This window comes from Gekko japonicus, unplaced genomic scaffold (assembly GCF_001447785.1).
Source record: "Gekko japonicus isolate JY-2015 unplaced genomic scaffold, Gekko_japonicus_V1.1 scaffold45, whole genome shotgun sequence".
In the NCBI taxonomy this organism is placed as follows: domain Eukaryota; kingdom Metazoa; phylum Chordata; class Lepidosauria; order Squamata; family Gekkonidae; genus Gekko; species Gekko japonicus.
This window is the reverse complement of record NW_015177011.1, coordinates 1,136,663-1,151,957: the sequence shown is the minus strand read 5'-3', so window position 1 is coordinate 1,151,957 and position 15,295 is coordinate 1,136,663. Positions and strand designations below refer to the sequence as shown.

Genomic DNA, 15,295 nt, shown 5'->3' with positions numbered 1-15,295 from the left:
CCAGACTCTGGAGGGAACCAGTTAGCTTGGAAGAGGAGGAGCAGGATACACTAACCCCCCTCCCCTCCTGTTCTGAGGCCTTGAGGGAGCCAAGGCACCACAGCAGAAGGCAGCATACCCCCTGGGGGGCTGGTGGGACTTGACAACTGGTAATGGGTTATAGAAAGACCCTAAATGTTTGGTTCTGTATCAGGTTTGGTTCTGTATCAGGGGTTGTTTTTTCCTCTTCAAACCTTGTTTAGTTATTACTGTGTTTAGTTTCTGGGGGGGTAAATGCTTTGGTGATCCCCCCTTATTTCTAAGACTTGGTATCCAACTGCATATTCTCTTCTCAGGCCACCAGAGAGCAGCAAACACTGAAAGGCTCACTAAGTTGCTTGGGAAACTTGCAGGTGTTAATAGCCTTCCGTTTTGTACTTTGACTCATATTGTTCTCCTTTTTTGATAGGAGTGTTGTGTGCCTATGTGCCTGTAGAAACTAACTATTTTGCCTTTTAATAGGGATCTGTGTGCATTCCAGACATTCTGTCTGGCAGCAGTTTCCTGGTCATGGGTTGTGTGTGTCTCCCTAGTACACTTTCTGCCTCTTTTAGCCTTCATGTGGCACTGAATGAATGACCCATGTGATGATAGTATGGATAGCAGACAGTGCTTGCTTCAGTTGTGTTAAGTTCAAAAACTTAAAAGCCCACCTCTACATTGTTGGTGGCTGAAAGGGGGATGGAGGGCCAATATTAAAACCTTTTCATAAAAAGAGGTACATGTATTTATTGATAATATCAAATTAAAACATATATAGGGCCCCAATTATAACCAATATATATATAACATAACCATAACCAGGGCTAAAAGAGTTGACCTGACGCGTTTCGGCCGAATCGGCCTTCCTCAGAGGTCTAAAAAGGTTTCATGTGCATATTTATCCTGTGCCTGGTTATTTTACTTCTGAACAATTTACTTTATGGTCCTTGTTGAATTTATAGTTTGTATATATTCCTGATTGTGTTTTTATGAATGTAACTATTTACCATCTAGCCACATTTGTATGACCTCTGAGGAAGGCCGATTCGGCCGAAACGCGTCAGGTCAACTCTTTTAGCCCTGGTTAGGGTTATGTTTTATATATATTGGTTATAATTGGGCCCCTATATATGTTTTAATTTGATATTATCAATAAATACATGTACCTCTTTTTATGAAAAGGTTTTAATATTGGCCCTCCTTTCCACTAACCTTTGTTTGGTTTTGGAGTTCTTTGTTAGGTTTAGTTTCTTTCCCTTTTTTGTTCTTGCTTGGCTGAAAGGGGGAACCACTTTGCGTAAAGCTTCCCTTTCTGTCTGCTTGGAGGCAAATCTTTACTTGCTGCAGGTGGTGAAGTTAACTTTAAGGAATATGAACCATTTTATGTTTGAGCTTGGGACATTGGTTTAGCAAGCAGCATTAACTGCCAGGGCCCAGTCACTGGAGGAAAGAAGATCAGGAAACCTCTCTGGGCCCTAGCCTGAAAAGATAAATAGATGTCTTCTCCCAGAGGCTAGAAAAGTCGGCTTAGTTTACGTATCCAAAGACTCTACAGTGGTATCTTTTTACCAGGTGCTGCTACAGCTTGTGGCCTTTGCATAAAGAATGCACACAGCTAGCTTTCTTTCCAGGGTTGATAGAGGGCCTTGGTAACACTCTGTGCTAAGTCTGGGAATGTGCCCTTACCACCTCCACAGTCCTCTTGGAGTGTTCTGCACCTGCACGCAACTCTCCCTGCTGATCCCTGGCACTTCCATTTCTCTACATGCCAAGTCTGGCAGCTATTTGGGGCCATAGTTCCAAGGCTTAATAGATCAGGTGGTGAGGATGTATTATGGAGTCCTTAAAAATAGCCAAGTGACCTGTGTCCCTGAGCCCGTGCCCAGCCTCCTTAAGAAACCAGATCTCCATGGTAGGAAATGAAAGGAGCAGCAGCTTCCTTGTTGAGCATTTGATCTGAGAAGTGCTGAATGCTTAAAGATTTAAGGAGGTGACTGGAACAGGTGCAGTTAGAGACCAAGAAGTATGGCCAAACTGTTGAAGGGAGTGAAGAGAGAGAGGAATAAAGTTGCTCTATCCTGCTGGCCAAGTGGTTGCAACATTAGGAGTCCCAGCTTCAAGCCAGGCCCCTGCTGCTTTATGAAGATATGTTTTTTTAAAAAAAAAGATTGACTGAAGTTTTGCTTTGATTTTCTCATACATGAGAAAGCAGAAGATGTACCTGTGATGAAACAAGCCTCTCTACTGTTTCCCATATTGCTTGATTTTGGATGTAGATAAATGTTTAACGTTTTAGAGGATTCAATTTTGCTAATAGTAGAAAGGATTATACAGGTTTGAAAGGTGGTTTGGCAGAAAGATATGAAATTTTTCTATCCATTTAATATTTAGAAGAATATTTCACTCTTCACAATATGCATTTTCTGTTACTAGAATACCAAATACAACAATATTACATTAGTTATTCTTATTGTACAGCTCAGTTCTTGCCCAGATATTCCAAATTCTTTTTAATTTTGAACACAGAATAAATTTGGGTGGGATATTTGGGGGTAAGGGAAATGGCTTTGGTATGTGGCACATGACCATCCCAGGCTGTGCTAGTCAAGGAATATCTGTGCAATGTGAGAGCTATGTTGGTACCTTAAGGACCCCTTCTTGGAGTCCTCCTTTCTGTCCATTGTCCCTGCCCACATTTAGCCTTTCTCCATTTGGGAGAAGCCTCAGGTCCTAGAGCAATAAGGAACATACTTAAACAAGTTGCTTCTGTGGGAACAGGCAAGAAAAGCCTATATTACTGGCCTTAGTTGTATAGCTGGCTGATTCCCAAGCTGTGCTGTGAACTGTCTGGCATTGTGCTTTGTTTTTGTCAAATTTCAGTATCAGCTTTCAGTGGACATCAGAACTCCAGTTTCTATGTCAAATCAGGCATCAGCCCAGATGACCAGTTCTTGATTAGTGGCTCAAGTGACCAGAGTGCTCATATCTGGAAGGTATGTTCCTCCAAACAACTAAAAATCTCTATGCTGAGTCTGTCCTCTACAGTGCTGTATTTTTTACTTGTTGACTGTGTGTGTGTGTGTGTGTGTGTGTGTGTGTTCACACACGCACAAGAGAGAATTTCAGAGTATCACGTGGGCGAGTTCCTGGCACGCTGTGCCCAGAGTATGCAGCTGTCAATGCAAACCCTGATATAAAACAGAACTAACTTCCTGCCTCTACCTTCTCTAATCACTCCTGCTTATTACAAGTTGCTGAGCTTAATCTGGTTTTAATGGGCCTTTAAAAATCCCCTTTCAATCCTGTTTATTCAGCCAGCTATGACAGGCTGTAAGTTCTTGCTTCATACTTAAGAGCAGTCCCAAATTAACCAGAGTCTAATGGTCAAACAGTTTTCCTCCAGTCCTCCCTAGGCACTTTCCCTAGTTTATAACCTCTTGCTTCATCTGTGTGTTGTTTCCTCTTGCCCTCCCTGCTGCTTAGTTTCAGGAGCCATTGCCTCTGCATTGCTCTGATGGTTCGGAGCCTTCCACAAAATTCCTGACTGCTGGCTGGTAGCTGCGAAGCTTCATTGGCATACTGAGCTTGTGTGTGGGGAAATGTGAATGTATCTGTATTTTTCCACCAAAGGATGTGATTTAGACTTTAGTTCATCTCATCCACTATAATAATACCAACACGAAGTACCTTTTGCTAAAATAAAATACTTCACTAAACTAGAATAACCTCATGACCAGTGCTCCCTCTAAGCTGTGGAGTCCTGTGAGTAAAAATTCTACTTTCTGAGCTACCAGCATTAATGTTGTGAGCGAGCGATTTGTCAGCTTCATAAAATAGTGTGCTCTGGAGCCATCCTTCCTGAGCGAAGACAAAAATGTGTGAGCTGGAGGCTAAAAAACTGTGAGCTAGCTCACACTAACTCGGCTTAGAGGGAACACTGCTCATGACTAGAACTATCTGACAAAGGGAGCTCTGACTCTGGAAAGCTCATGCCCACAAAATCGTGTTGGTCTCTAAGGTGCTGCTGGACTCCAGTCTAGCTCTTCTACTGCAGATCAACACACCTGCCCTGTAAAATAAATAAATAGAATAGTCTAAAACAAGAAGGGCAGCAGTCTCGATAATTATGAAGCAGCTTCCTCCTCCCCCTCTGTCCCGTTCAGACAGCATCTTAGACCGCATCCCTTGTGTGTTGACTTTGCACTCAAGCGGCACGAGGAGGAGGGTGCTCTCTCTGTCTCTTGGGTGTTATGATGGAAAATGAGGGAATCTCCAGGTCTGCAGGTTCCAGGTCATGCCTTGGTATTTTGTGTATTAAATTCTAAAATGACAGCAAAGGTAGCTGAACTATCTTTCTAAGCCAGTATTTCTGGAGCCAGTATAATGAAGCGGGATCTTTTTCATCTTCCTTCTCAGTGTTCAGGGCAATTCACACCAAGCAGTAGCCTTTATTTTTCTCACACAGTTTCGTACAGCAGCTGTGATCATGAGAATGGCCAGCTATTTTGTGCAGCCATACACTCAAGTGTGTGATTGGCAGCAATAAACACTGCTTCTTATGTGGACCAGCATCTAACCTTGTATTTGTCTCCCCTTTATGCTGGTGCCATTGACTTAACTGCAGCATTTTGTGCTCGCCAACAATTCCTGCCAACCCTAATCAGCATTGCTTGATTGCACAGCCAACTCCCTCCAGTTTCTTATCCTGTAATTTACCCTCTGGGAGCTTGTTTCAATAGGTGGGAAAGCTACATAGATGTCTACCACTTTACACATACTGGGTTAAATCTTTGTTCCATTTCCAACCTTTGTGCCATGACAAAACTGTTGTTGGAGTCAGTCCCCCCCCTCCACACACACACACATATGCTCCTTCTTTCTCTGGAGGCTGTTATATGTGAGCTCTAAGGAGAGCTCTAAGAGTATGTTTTATTCCTATATCAATATTTGGAATATCTCTAAGAGCTGCACCGTAGAATGCGTCCTGGCCATTGCTGCTTCTGTCCTCAATTAGTGCTTATTGTGGGAAACGGCTATGATCCTGTCTGATCCAGGAGAAAAGCTGCATGACATCTGTTCCTCTCGCAGAATGCCATGTGCACCAGCACCTAAAGTGTCTTCAGTGCTTAGAAGAGTAATTGCTTGTTAGGAGAGGCGAAGGGAAGGGAAAATAAAGCACAACTGTTGGAGGTGACTGTTGATCACATCTGGGTGGTACTCAGGTGTACTGAATGATGGAAATGACCATTTCTCTCCTTAAAACAGCCTTTCCTTTGCATGATTTGGCGCTGCCAGCAATGCAAAGCTGTTTCCATACAGCAGCATCTATGGGCATTCCAATCTTTGTAGGTTGCATTTGGATTTCCATTTATTGCAGTGATGTTTTGCGAAGGAGGGTATCCACTGTGGTTTGCATCACTGTGTTAGTGAGATGAAAATTTTGACAGAGGGACATGCTCACAGGTTTCCACTGTCATAGTTTGGGACTCTAACCACATGTTCAAAATATTCCTATTCCTTATGAATGATGGTTCTAGATAGATCCTGTGCAAAATACGTTCCTTTTGCCTGCTCTCATTAACACAGGCAAACAGAGGAGAAATCTGCTCAATATAAACAAATGTATTCTCCCAGTCTAGACCTTTAGCAGTTTTTCTTAAGGGCTCTTGTTTCCATGGCATTGCTTGCCTTGGCCAAGAGGCTGGATTTTTGAACAGGGCACGTGCAAAATACGCAGACAAGAAGCTGACCTTATTTGAAAAAGTTCTTGGCAGAATCCAATTTCAACCAATTTTTCAATATTTTGCTTAGAAACTTATACAGCTTTCAAGCTGCCAGACCAAAACAACAGCTTCTAAAGAAGAAATGGAGCAGGAAAAGTAGAGCATCCTTTCTTCATGTCTTTCATACCTCCTTGTAAAGCCTCACTTAGACACATGGTGAAGAATCTATTAACTTCACTTAGTCATCAGTGCAAATCCCCATCAAATATCACACTGCTAACAGTGACTCATAGCTTCAAGAAGCAGAGCCTGCTGCAAAGCTGAAGGAAGTGCCTTCAGTTTGGCAGCTTCCTGATGTTAGCTTAGGTTGCTCCTTTTTTGGTGATGTACAGTAGGTGGAGTGGTATTTGCCACTGGGGAATTACTTGAAGCTACTTGGTTTGTACAGCTAGTTAGTAGGAATTGAAGATAATGCGTAAGAGGTTCTTCTGAACACAAAAAACTGAAGCAAAACAGATCTTGCTCTATGAGCTATGTGAGTGGGAGACTGCTTGTGAACTATCTGAAAGCCCCTGTGAGCTTTTTCAGATCAGAGCAGGGGAAATATGTGTGGCTGGAAAATAGGTACTACTCTTCCACCCACACCCCCCTGTTCTCCGTTGTCACTACAGGCAACCTAAATATTCTAAGTATTTTAAAGACTGAAAGATTGCATAATTTACTTCATAATTTACTTCATGTTGCAAAAGTACATTACTTTGCAGATTCTTCAGTACAAAATTAAGACACGTCTTTCCATGCTTCATTGTCCATACACTTAAGGGTAGTAATAGATTTAAGAAGTTGAAATGTTATTGGCTGGTAGCCATAAGCCTGTGAAAATCTGGGCTAACCATGCTCATTCTACATTGGCCCAGGATATAGGTATGCTGTGATTTCTTAAAAGGGCAGGAAACCAGAGTTTAATTTGGCTTTCAGTTTTATTGGGTATTAATTAAAATAATAATAGCTGTTATCCAAAGCATGCCTGTTGACATCTGAAAGCAAATAGGGCTGCCTACAACCTGAAGAAAAAATGTCTTGCCCCTTTAACAGACGCTTAATGGGATGTTATTTACCAGGTGATGTTATTTATACCTCTAAGCCATGAAAAGCTTCAGCTGCCCATTTCTACACATTACACTTCTGTTAAAAGTGCCAAACATTTTTTCTCCAAGTTGTTGGCAACTCTAGAAACCAGAGGGCTAGTTGAAGATTATTTCCAGTGGATGGTGGAGGTGATCAGTGCACTGCATAGTTCTCTGCCTTTTCCTGTGACCAGAAGCAGAATAAATTATGAAATAAGAGCCATTATGCACATTTGCCTGATCTATACTGGTCACATAATTCAATATTTAGGGTGCAGAACTTTGCCTAGGTATTTACTTCCAGTCCTTTTCAGTGCTATGTCTACAGGCCTGCCTATCACTTACTGAATAGCAGTCAAATTTTGTATGAATGTAGGCACTACCTCGGCATGAAGTTTCTTCTCTGTTTCCTTTAAGTCCATCCCTGCTTCACAGGCAGCACTGTGGGGAACAGTACCTATTGTGAGAACAACAGATTTGTGGCACCTCGAAGACTAATGAATGTATTGTGGCATCAGCTTTTGTGAACCAAAGCCCACTTTGTCAAAAGCATAAAGGGCCTCTCTTTGCAATACCTCGCCCTTTCTGCCATTTGTAGCTTTGGATATAAATAGTTCTGCTACTGAACATAATCTTTTGTGCATCTGATAAAGCGAGCTTTGCTTCATAAAACGTTTGTTATTTTTACTGTAAATAAACTCCTTTGAAGTCTTTGAGAAGGCTTGTCCTCTTCAGTAGGGACGTTTTACAATTCTTTTTTTTAAAGGTGTCTGAGCCCCAGCTTCCTCCCGTAATGCTCCTTGGTCACATGGAAGAAGTCACTTCAGTTGCTTGGTGTCCTTCTGACTTCTCCAAGGTTTGTTTTCACATTTTGACTATTTTGTACTTTTGGAAAACTTAGACTCTCCTTGCTTTCAAAACATAAGTAGCTGCTCCCACCTCCAATAGCCTTAGGCTTTTGGCTCCAGGTGACTTTTTTGTCTTTGCCGAACTTCCCTTTAGAGGTTCCTGGCTTATCCAGTCAGCTCCTGCCTCTTGTTGCTTTACCTGTACACAAAGTTTGTGCATTCACAGTGTGTTGGGGCTGTGGTAATGTAATGGGCTGTGATTAGAAGCTTGAAACTCCCTGGTCCAGATCACACCTCTCCTATTGGCTCACTAGATGACCATAGGCAAAGGTCTGACCTGCAGCTTCTTGTTCACTATTATCACTACAGCTAATTGTCAATGTAGGAGTTTCTGCATATTTGGGGGCTTCCTAGATATGCAGAAAAAAATGACTACACATATTGACCCAAAGAGGAGTGAATATGCTCCAAGAGTCACCAAAAGCTGGGAGCTACTTAAAGTTTTGGGGAGGAGATGATTGATCTATTCAAGACCTTTGAGGATTTACAGTAATCTGAGAGATTTCCACATAATTTTTCTCCTTTTCCTCTCCCCTCATGACACTCCCAGCTTACATAAAGTTAATGCTGATATATTTCACATGATTCTTACAGAGATCACAACAAAGCATGTGAAGAACTCTACTCAAAAGCACTATACAAATGCTAGGCGAGATTATGATTTTACCCCTAGGTATAATGAGGTTGTTTAATGATGTACTTTTTCCTTTTAAACTCTGACTCATAGTTTTATTATTAATAATGTAATATTGCTTTGTGCTTGGATTAACCTTAGGCTTCCTTATTAGGAATCTTCATTGTAATAGGAAAGGTTATGAGGCTAGCCACGCTTCCAGTCTCCTCAACCTTTTCTCCTCCCCACTTTGGGAGGTGCGTTTACTCCCATCTGACTGTTGGTGTTGGTTTGTAGATTGCCACGTGTTCAGATGACAACACCATCAGGATTTGGCGCCTGAGACGAGGCAAGGAAGATGAGATATCAGACAAAAGCAATTTGGTGGGCTGGGCCAGCCTGAGGAAAGCGAGAGAACAAAATGAAATAGGTAAGCTTGTCAGAAAAGATCACACACTCTCTATCGTTGCCTGGGGACTGGAGCTTGGGGAATCCCCCCCAGTACAGACATCAGTGTGGTCTATTCAAAAATGGTTTGGGCAGCAAACTTATATGTGGAAATGACAATTCGCATGTATGGGCAGATGCCTTATAGAATATAGAATGCAAATATCGCCTCTAAGTGAATATTCTGTATAAGCTTATTGGGCCTAGTAATTAAAGACACTCCTGGTGGGTACAAGTGGCCAGTGTGATGTGTAGCTGGTATGATGGAGCTGCCACTGAAGGAACTCTTTTCTTAACTTATATGACAGGTTGAATGTTAAAATGCATTGGAGGTATATAGCCAGGCTGGAGAGCAGTGTCCCTCAGCTTAGCACAGATTTCTCAGACAAGCTGTGCCTTGTAATAGGTTAAAATATTCAAACTACTAGGCCGTCTCTTCCCTTCCCCCCAGTCACTATGAAGTGATTTTACGCTGTTCTTCACTCTGTGAAGCTGGCCATCTAAATCCATTCACAATGAGGGCTATAGCTTGGCCATATAGCATTCCATCACCCTGATGTGTGTCAGTTTGGCAAATCAAGAATATGTACTTGCTTACACAGCATGCCACATTATCATAGCTTCCTCCCCCACACCCCTTTAAAGATATTCCCATGCTTTGTATGTTTTTCTTGATTGTTGAATTAGTTCATTTAACTGGATATGAACCACATAGGAAACAGGTGACTTTTGAAGCCTGAAAATGAAAGCCAGCATTTTTGGTTAGCACCAGCTTCTTTGTTTGGCTGGCAAGATTGCGTGGGGGCAGCATACCTCTCGAGTTCCAGGTGCTAGGAGCAAATGTGTTGCCTTCATGTTTTTGCTTGAAAGCTTCCTGGGAGCATGTGGCTGCTCCCACCTGCAGAGGGTGCTAGATGGGATGGTCTTTTTGTCCCATGCAGCAGACCCGCTCCTCTGTTTTTCCAGGGGAAGGGAAGCTCATTCCTCCCTATATTCATGCAGCTGCTGCTGCTACCTCGTAACTCTGTGAAGTTCCACGTTAGAAAGCATGTGAAACATCAGCAGCTCTTAATACACTTAATTTCATTAGCCCAGCAGGGGATTTACTACCCTGCAGGGCATTTTATTTCAGCTTGGCAGTGTGTAGTTCCTGTTTCATTAACTAAACCCCAGCACACCCTTTCCTGCAGAACAGGTGCCTCCTCCTGCACTCTTTGTGTAGAAAAGCTGCTGTGAGGATGTGAGTCAGCTCCTCCTGTCTCATGTCTGTAGAAATATTCAGTCCTTTCTGTGATGGGAAAAACTGCGATTAGCGTTTGTAATCTGTGAAAAGGTTTCCTTAAAGTTCTTTGGGCATAACTATGTTTCATCTTTTTGTGTGTGGGGGGGAGTATTCTAGAACATTACAGGAAATGTAGACTTCAAATACAGCTTCCTGATTTGGACAAACTCATAATAATTAAAACACTGTATCCAAACATTCATATGCCTTAACCAAAGAAGTTAGATAAACAGAATTTCTAGTTTCACCGTTGCTGCCTTGGTGGTCCAGACTAAACCCATCCCCAGTGCCTGGAAATAATTGGGACCCATAGTTCATACAGTAAAAAGCTGCTCCATAGGGAGTGGCATGGGACCCACCACCACGCGCTCTTCCTATAAATCAGCAATAAGCAAAGAACAGTTTTGGTGGCATCATCTGAAAACTGTTTGGATTGCATGGAATGGCTGCTTGTTAGCTGTAAATTATACTTAAAATTGAAAAATGCTTGAGTTAAATTCTCAGATGCCACTGAATAAAACATTTATGCAGGTTTACACAAATTACACTTGGGCTTCTGTCCTATAGTGTATTCAATCAGAACTAGAAATGGTGAAACAAGTTATTCATTAGAACATCATTCTTTCTGTTATGTAAATACTCATTTTTAGTTGCAAAATAGCATAGCAGTAAAGGGGGAAGAAGATCTTGGTGGGTGCTAAATTGGGTGAAGGAACTGAAGTCTTTGGTTTATGGGGAAAAGCAGGGAGCTGTGGAAAGTGTGTAAAGCTGAAGTTGTTTCCATCCTGGTCTGCTATCTGAAGCTTCTAGGCTAAGTTTAACATTGGTTAAACTTAGTTCTACAACGACAGAAGGCAGAAGCTTGCGGCTTAAAATCTGAATGAAAACTAGGGTTTTGGGGAACTCAGTGGGTGAGTTTTCACCTTCACAAATGGCTTCTTTGTTCCTGTTCTTTCACTGGAAAGCAATCAATTGTTTTGTCAACACCAAATTAACTTGCAGGAAACTAGTAAAACAATAGAAGGGTAATGTGCCAGTTCTTTCATAAAGTATATGTGTCATGCACACACATAAATATATACGTCACTGTCCTCTTACGGAGCCTGCTGAAAAATAGCTTTGCTTCCTATTTTTATAAATATTGAAGGGGTTATTGTAGCCCTGGGTTCAGGACTACAAGTGATGTGTATCCTGGATCTTCATGATCATAGCTGGCATCTGCATTAGATAACATGCCATCCTTGCTCCTTGTTCCTTCTACCTTAAAACAGCTTGCGGGATGAAAAAGTAAATGCATGAGCCTTGGAAACTTAAGCAGGCTTCCTACTGATCTTGGCTTTTTGAACACATCTTATGAATATACTGGAGTTATCTGTCCATTGATTCATGATTGGTTTAATCGAGTTCCATTACAGGGCTGTCTGGATACAACATGCATCTAGCTATGTTCCTCCCCACTTCAATGGAACAGACTATGATGTTATGGCTGTGTAATGATTGTTAAACTGGGCTACAATGCAGAGCAAACTCTTCTTCCTTCACTTTCCAAAGTGATGTGTAAATGTGGGTTTTCTGTGGTATTTTTTTTGAGAATTGCCTATTCTGTGAGGGAGCCATATGTGTTTTTAGATCAGGCAGGCAAGGTTTGCTGCCTGTTTGGATGTGACAGGAACCCTCAGCTAGGGCCTCTGTACTTCAGAAAGGTTGGACAGGTTGATCCAAGCAAAATCCAAAAACAAACTAAATCCATGGACTATCCAGACTGACACACAAGGATTCAAGTTCATCAGAGGCCTTCTTCAGGCTGGGTATTACAAAATTTAAAATAGTAGAAGGCAGGTTTCCTAGGCCATGATCTTACAGGCATTCTTTGTGAGATGCCAGTAATTAGCTTCACGTTATTGATCTGGAAGCTACATTCAGTCTATCTCCATTGTTTGTATTCTCAGTACTGAGAAGTCCAGCTCCATGACTGAAGTCCAGCTCCATGACCAACTTCACAGACCTTAATTTCAGCCACTACGACTTTCTCCCTTCCCTGGCCTTAATTGCCCAAGTCCTTGTCAGGGTGCTTCAAATGCTGCCAGAAGCGAAAAGCTGTGTCAGCACTTCCCCATAATTTCTGGTTTACTCAGAAGTGAAACCCATTGAGCTCTGTGGGTTTTGCTTTCAAATATACGTGCTTGGGATGCTGATGACTGGAAGGAGGCTGAGCCCCTGGGAATAAACAGGGCTTTATGGCAAAGGAGGGCAGGAGAAGTGAATGGAGCAGCCTCTCCACCCACCTTCCTTTTCCTGCTGCTGGGAGAAGGGAAGCTTGGATTTGCCCCTTGCCATGGCCTCTCGACTCACCTGCAAGGGACTGAGTCTGCCGAAGCAACTCTGGTGATCAATGGGGTGATGGATGTCACAGCCAGATTGCCCTCACATCCTGGACTGTGTCAGTACCCAGAGTTTGAGAAGACCTCGGGCAGCTTTTGCCAGCCTTTTAATGGAGGTGGTTTTCATTAGAGATGCTGAGGACTGAGACTGAGGCTTTCCACATGTACACTTCTGCAATACTATGGGCACCCCAAATGTCAGATGTTCTTATAATACTATGCATGCTCAGTATCATAAGAAAGCACAGTAATCCCAATAAGAGAAACACACAAAAGGGGGGCAGTAGAAGTATCAGACTATGGGCTGGCTGTGCACCTTGGGCTGCATAAGGAGGAGTCTATGTCTAGTAATTAATTCTCCGTAGTTTTAATTTCTGATTGTTTCAGTATTTCCTCTTTCTTGAAACTAAACACATCTTAAGATACCTGGCAATGAAAAAACATGATTGAAAAACCCATGTAATAATGTTTTAAGGGATGAATGTATCCTTTAAAAAGGTTTCCCTTGCTCGAGAGCTAGTCAAATCCAACTCTAGGGGGCAGTGCTCATCTCGGTTTCCAAGCCAAAGAGCCAGCGCTGTCTGAAGACGTTTCTGTGGTCATGTGGCCGGCATGATAGATACCGAGGCGCACAGAATGCTGTTACCTTCCCACCGAAGCCCTAGCAATCAGACGTTCCTTGAAACAAATCACGGCACGCCTCGTTGAAGCGAACATAAAATATAGATGGCTCCCGACAGGTGCACTTCAAGTGCGGAAAAATGGCAACACACTTCAAGCACTCAACTTAGACGAGGGTGAAAGCCTACTGCTGGCACTTGGTCTTAATCCCGTTACTGAGATGGAAACCGAGCAATTGTCATCACGGAAGAGGACCCGTCAGATCACCCCGCAAAAATGGAAGAAAATAACGTCAAGGAGGAGAATTTCTTATGATCGCTAAGATCTCCAATTGTGACATTCTAGTAATGCAAGTATTGGTGAAGTATGCTTTTACTTGCTATAATTAAAACGCTAGCTTGTTAAAAGAAAAAGAAAAAAACAGTTATAAGAAACTGTTACTAGGAAGAGGGAAGGCTCAATGCTAATTATTTTATCGGTGGGGGGGAAGGGGGGAGGGCCTAAAGATCGGTCATTTACCCCTAGGACATGTTTACTATTATTTTGTGGCAATGTATTGGATGGTTAATTGTGCTTCTGGATAGCAAGCCTTTAGGGCTTGGGGATGAGCGAGAACTCATTCCCCCAGAACACAACTGGCGGGCAGGGGGGGTGGGGGAAGGGATAAGGGCTGAAGTTTCACAGAGGGCAAAGGGCAAAAATGTTTCCATAGGAATGTTGAATGTTTTATATTGGATATTATTTTTACAACAACAATGTGTGAATATTGAACAATGGTTGATGTTACCAGAGTTAGAATATCCAACAGTTTTGCTATTAAAGTTTTTGAAGCACAAAGTGATTGCTAGAACTGCCCTCAGACGTATTACAAACGAGGAAGGAAGGGGGAGGGGGGGAGAGGAAGGGGAAGGGTTAGGTAAGACACTATGTTATTTTTCACCTTTAAAACCTGTTACAATCCTAAATAGATTTTATATAACCCAAATTGGGCTGTCATGGAAAACACTAAATTCTTTTGGGAAGACAGATGCAAATGAGAGTTATAGAATGGAGCATGTATATAATGAAAAGATACGCTATGCAAAAGATGACCAAGTAAACAACGAGTATCATATAAACGAACGAAACTTCAATCATAGAAATGCAATTGAAACAAGGAGTCAAGCTATAAAAAATATTTTATTATGGAAGATATAAGAGTATTAACCCTAAATTGTCGGGGTATGAACAATAAAATCAAAGCTAGAAGAATAGCTAATGATATGAAACATCAAAATATTAACATTATATTTTTGCAAGAGGTCTTCCTAAAATCAGGCGAGCATGTTTTGCCTTCAAACTGGTACTCCTCTCAATTTGTAGCACACGGGACGTCAAAAGCAAGAGGGGTAGCAATCCTTGTGTCAGCAAACACCAACTTTAAAATGGAGACCTTAGAAAAAGACGAAAAAGGCAGATATATTTTTATCAATGGGCACATCAACGAACACCCAATTACTCTTGCCTCTATATATTCCCCTAATGTTAATCAATGCAAATTTATAAACGAAACACTGAAGAAACTCGACAACTTTCGAACCGGCCAGATAATTTTGGGAGGAGATCTAAACTATTTGATGAATACGAACTTGGACTCTTCGAATAATCACAAGCCAAAAGTAACAAACAGGACAAGTCAACTGAACATAATCCTGCAAAAATATGACCTACATGACATTTGGAGGATAAAAAACGACAACATAAGAGATTACACATACTACTCACCACGCCATAAATCGCACTCAAGAATCGATTACATTTTAATTTCAAAACAATTGATACGCCAATCAATCTCCTCACACATTGGGATCAAAAAGTGGTCAGACCACGCCCCAGTGATTTATAAGTTTAGACTGCAGAACTCAGAACCCAGAATGAGGTCTTGGAAGCTCAACAAAGCTTTACTATACGACACTGAAACCCAAAACATTATAAGACAAGAGATCACAAGCTACTTCGAAATAAATGATCAAGAAGATGTTAACTGCCTTACTGTGTGGGACGCCTCTAAAGCGGTTGTTAGAGGGAAGTGTATCTCCTTATTAGCTGCCTGTAGAAAGGAAAAAACACGAATTAAAAATGAACTCACAGATTCAATCAGAAAACTAGAAGAAAAACATAAACAGACCTGTA

The 15,295-nt window shown here is 41.8% G+C and overlaps 1 protein-coding gene and 1 long non-coding RNA gene across 2 annotated transcripts in view; one reads left to right on the top strand and one right to left on the bottom strand.

Annotated features, from left to right (window-relative positions):
• The window catches only part of DTL (denticleless E3 ubiquitin protein ligase homolog), a 35,849-nt gene that overhangs the window by 15,042 nt on the left and 5,512 nt on the right, over positions 1-15,295 (top strand). The window contains exons 11-14 of the mRNA XM_015427615.1: positions 2,902-3,014; positions 7,638-7,727; positions 8,690-8,830; positions 15,099-15,112. Of these exons, the coding sequence (XP_015283101.1) occupies positions 2,902-3,014; positions 7,638-7,727; positions 8,690-8,830; positions 15,099-15,112 (358 nt within the window). The remainder of the gene's footprint in view (positions 1-2,901; positions 3,015-7,637; positions 7,728-8,689; positions 8,831-15,098; positions 15,113-15,295) is intronic.
• The window catches only part of LOC107124220, a 2,340-nt gene continuing 1,391 nt past the window's right edge, over positions 14,347-15,295 (bottom strand). Inside the window, exons 2-3 of the long non-coding RNA XR_001482980.1 lie at positions 15,156-15,212; positions 14,347-14,555 (exon numbers count right to left, since the gene is read on the bottom strand). This is a non-coding gene — a long non-coding RNA (uncharacterized LOC107124220). The remainder of the gene's footprint in view (positions 14,556-15,155; positions 15,213-15,295) is intronic.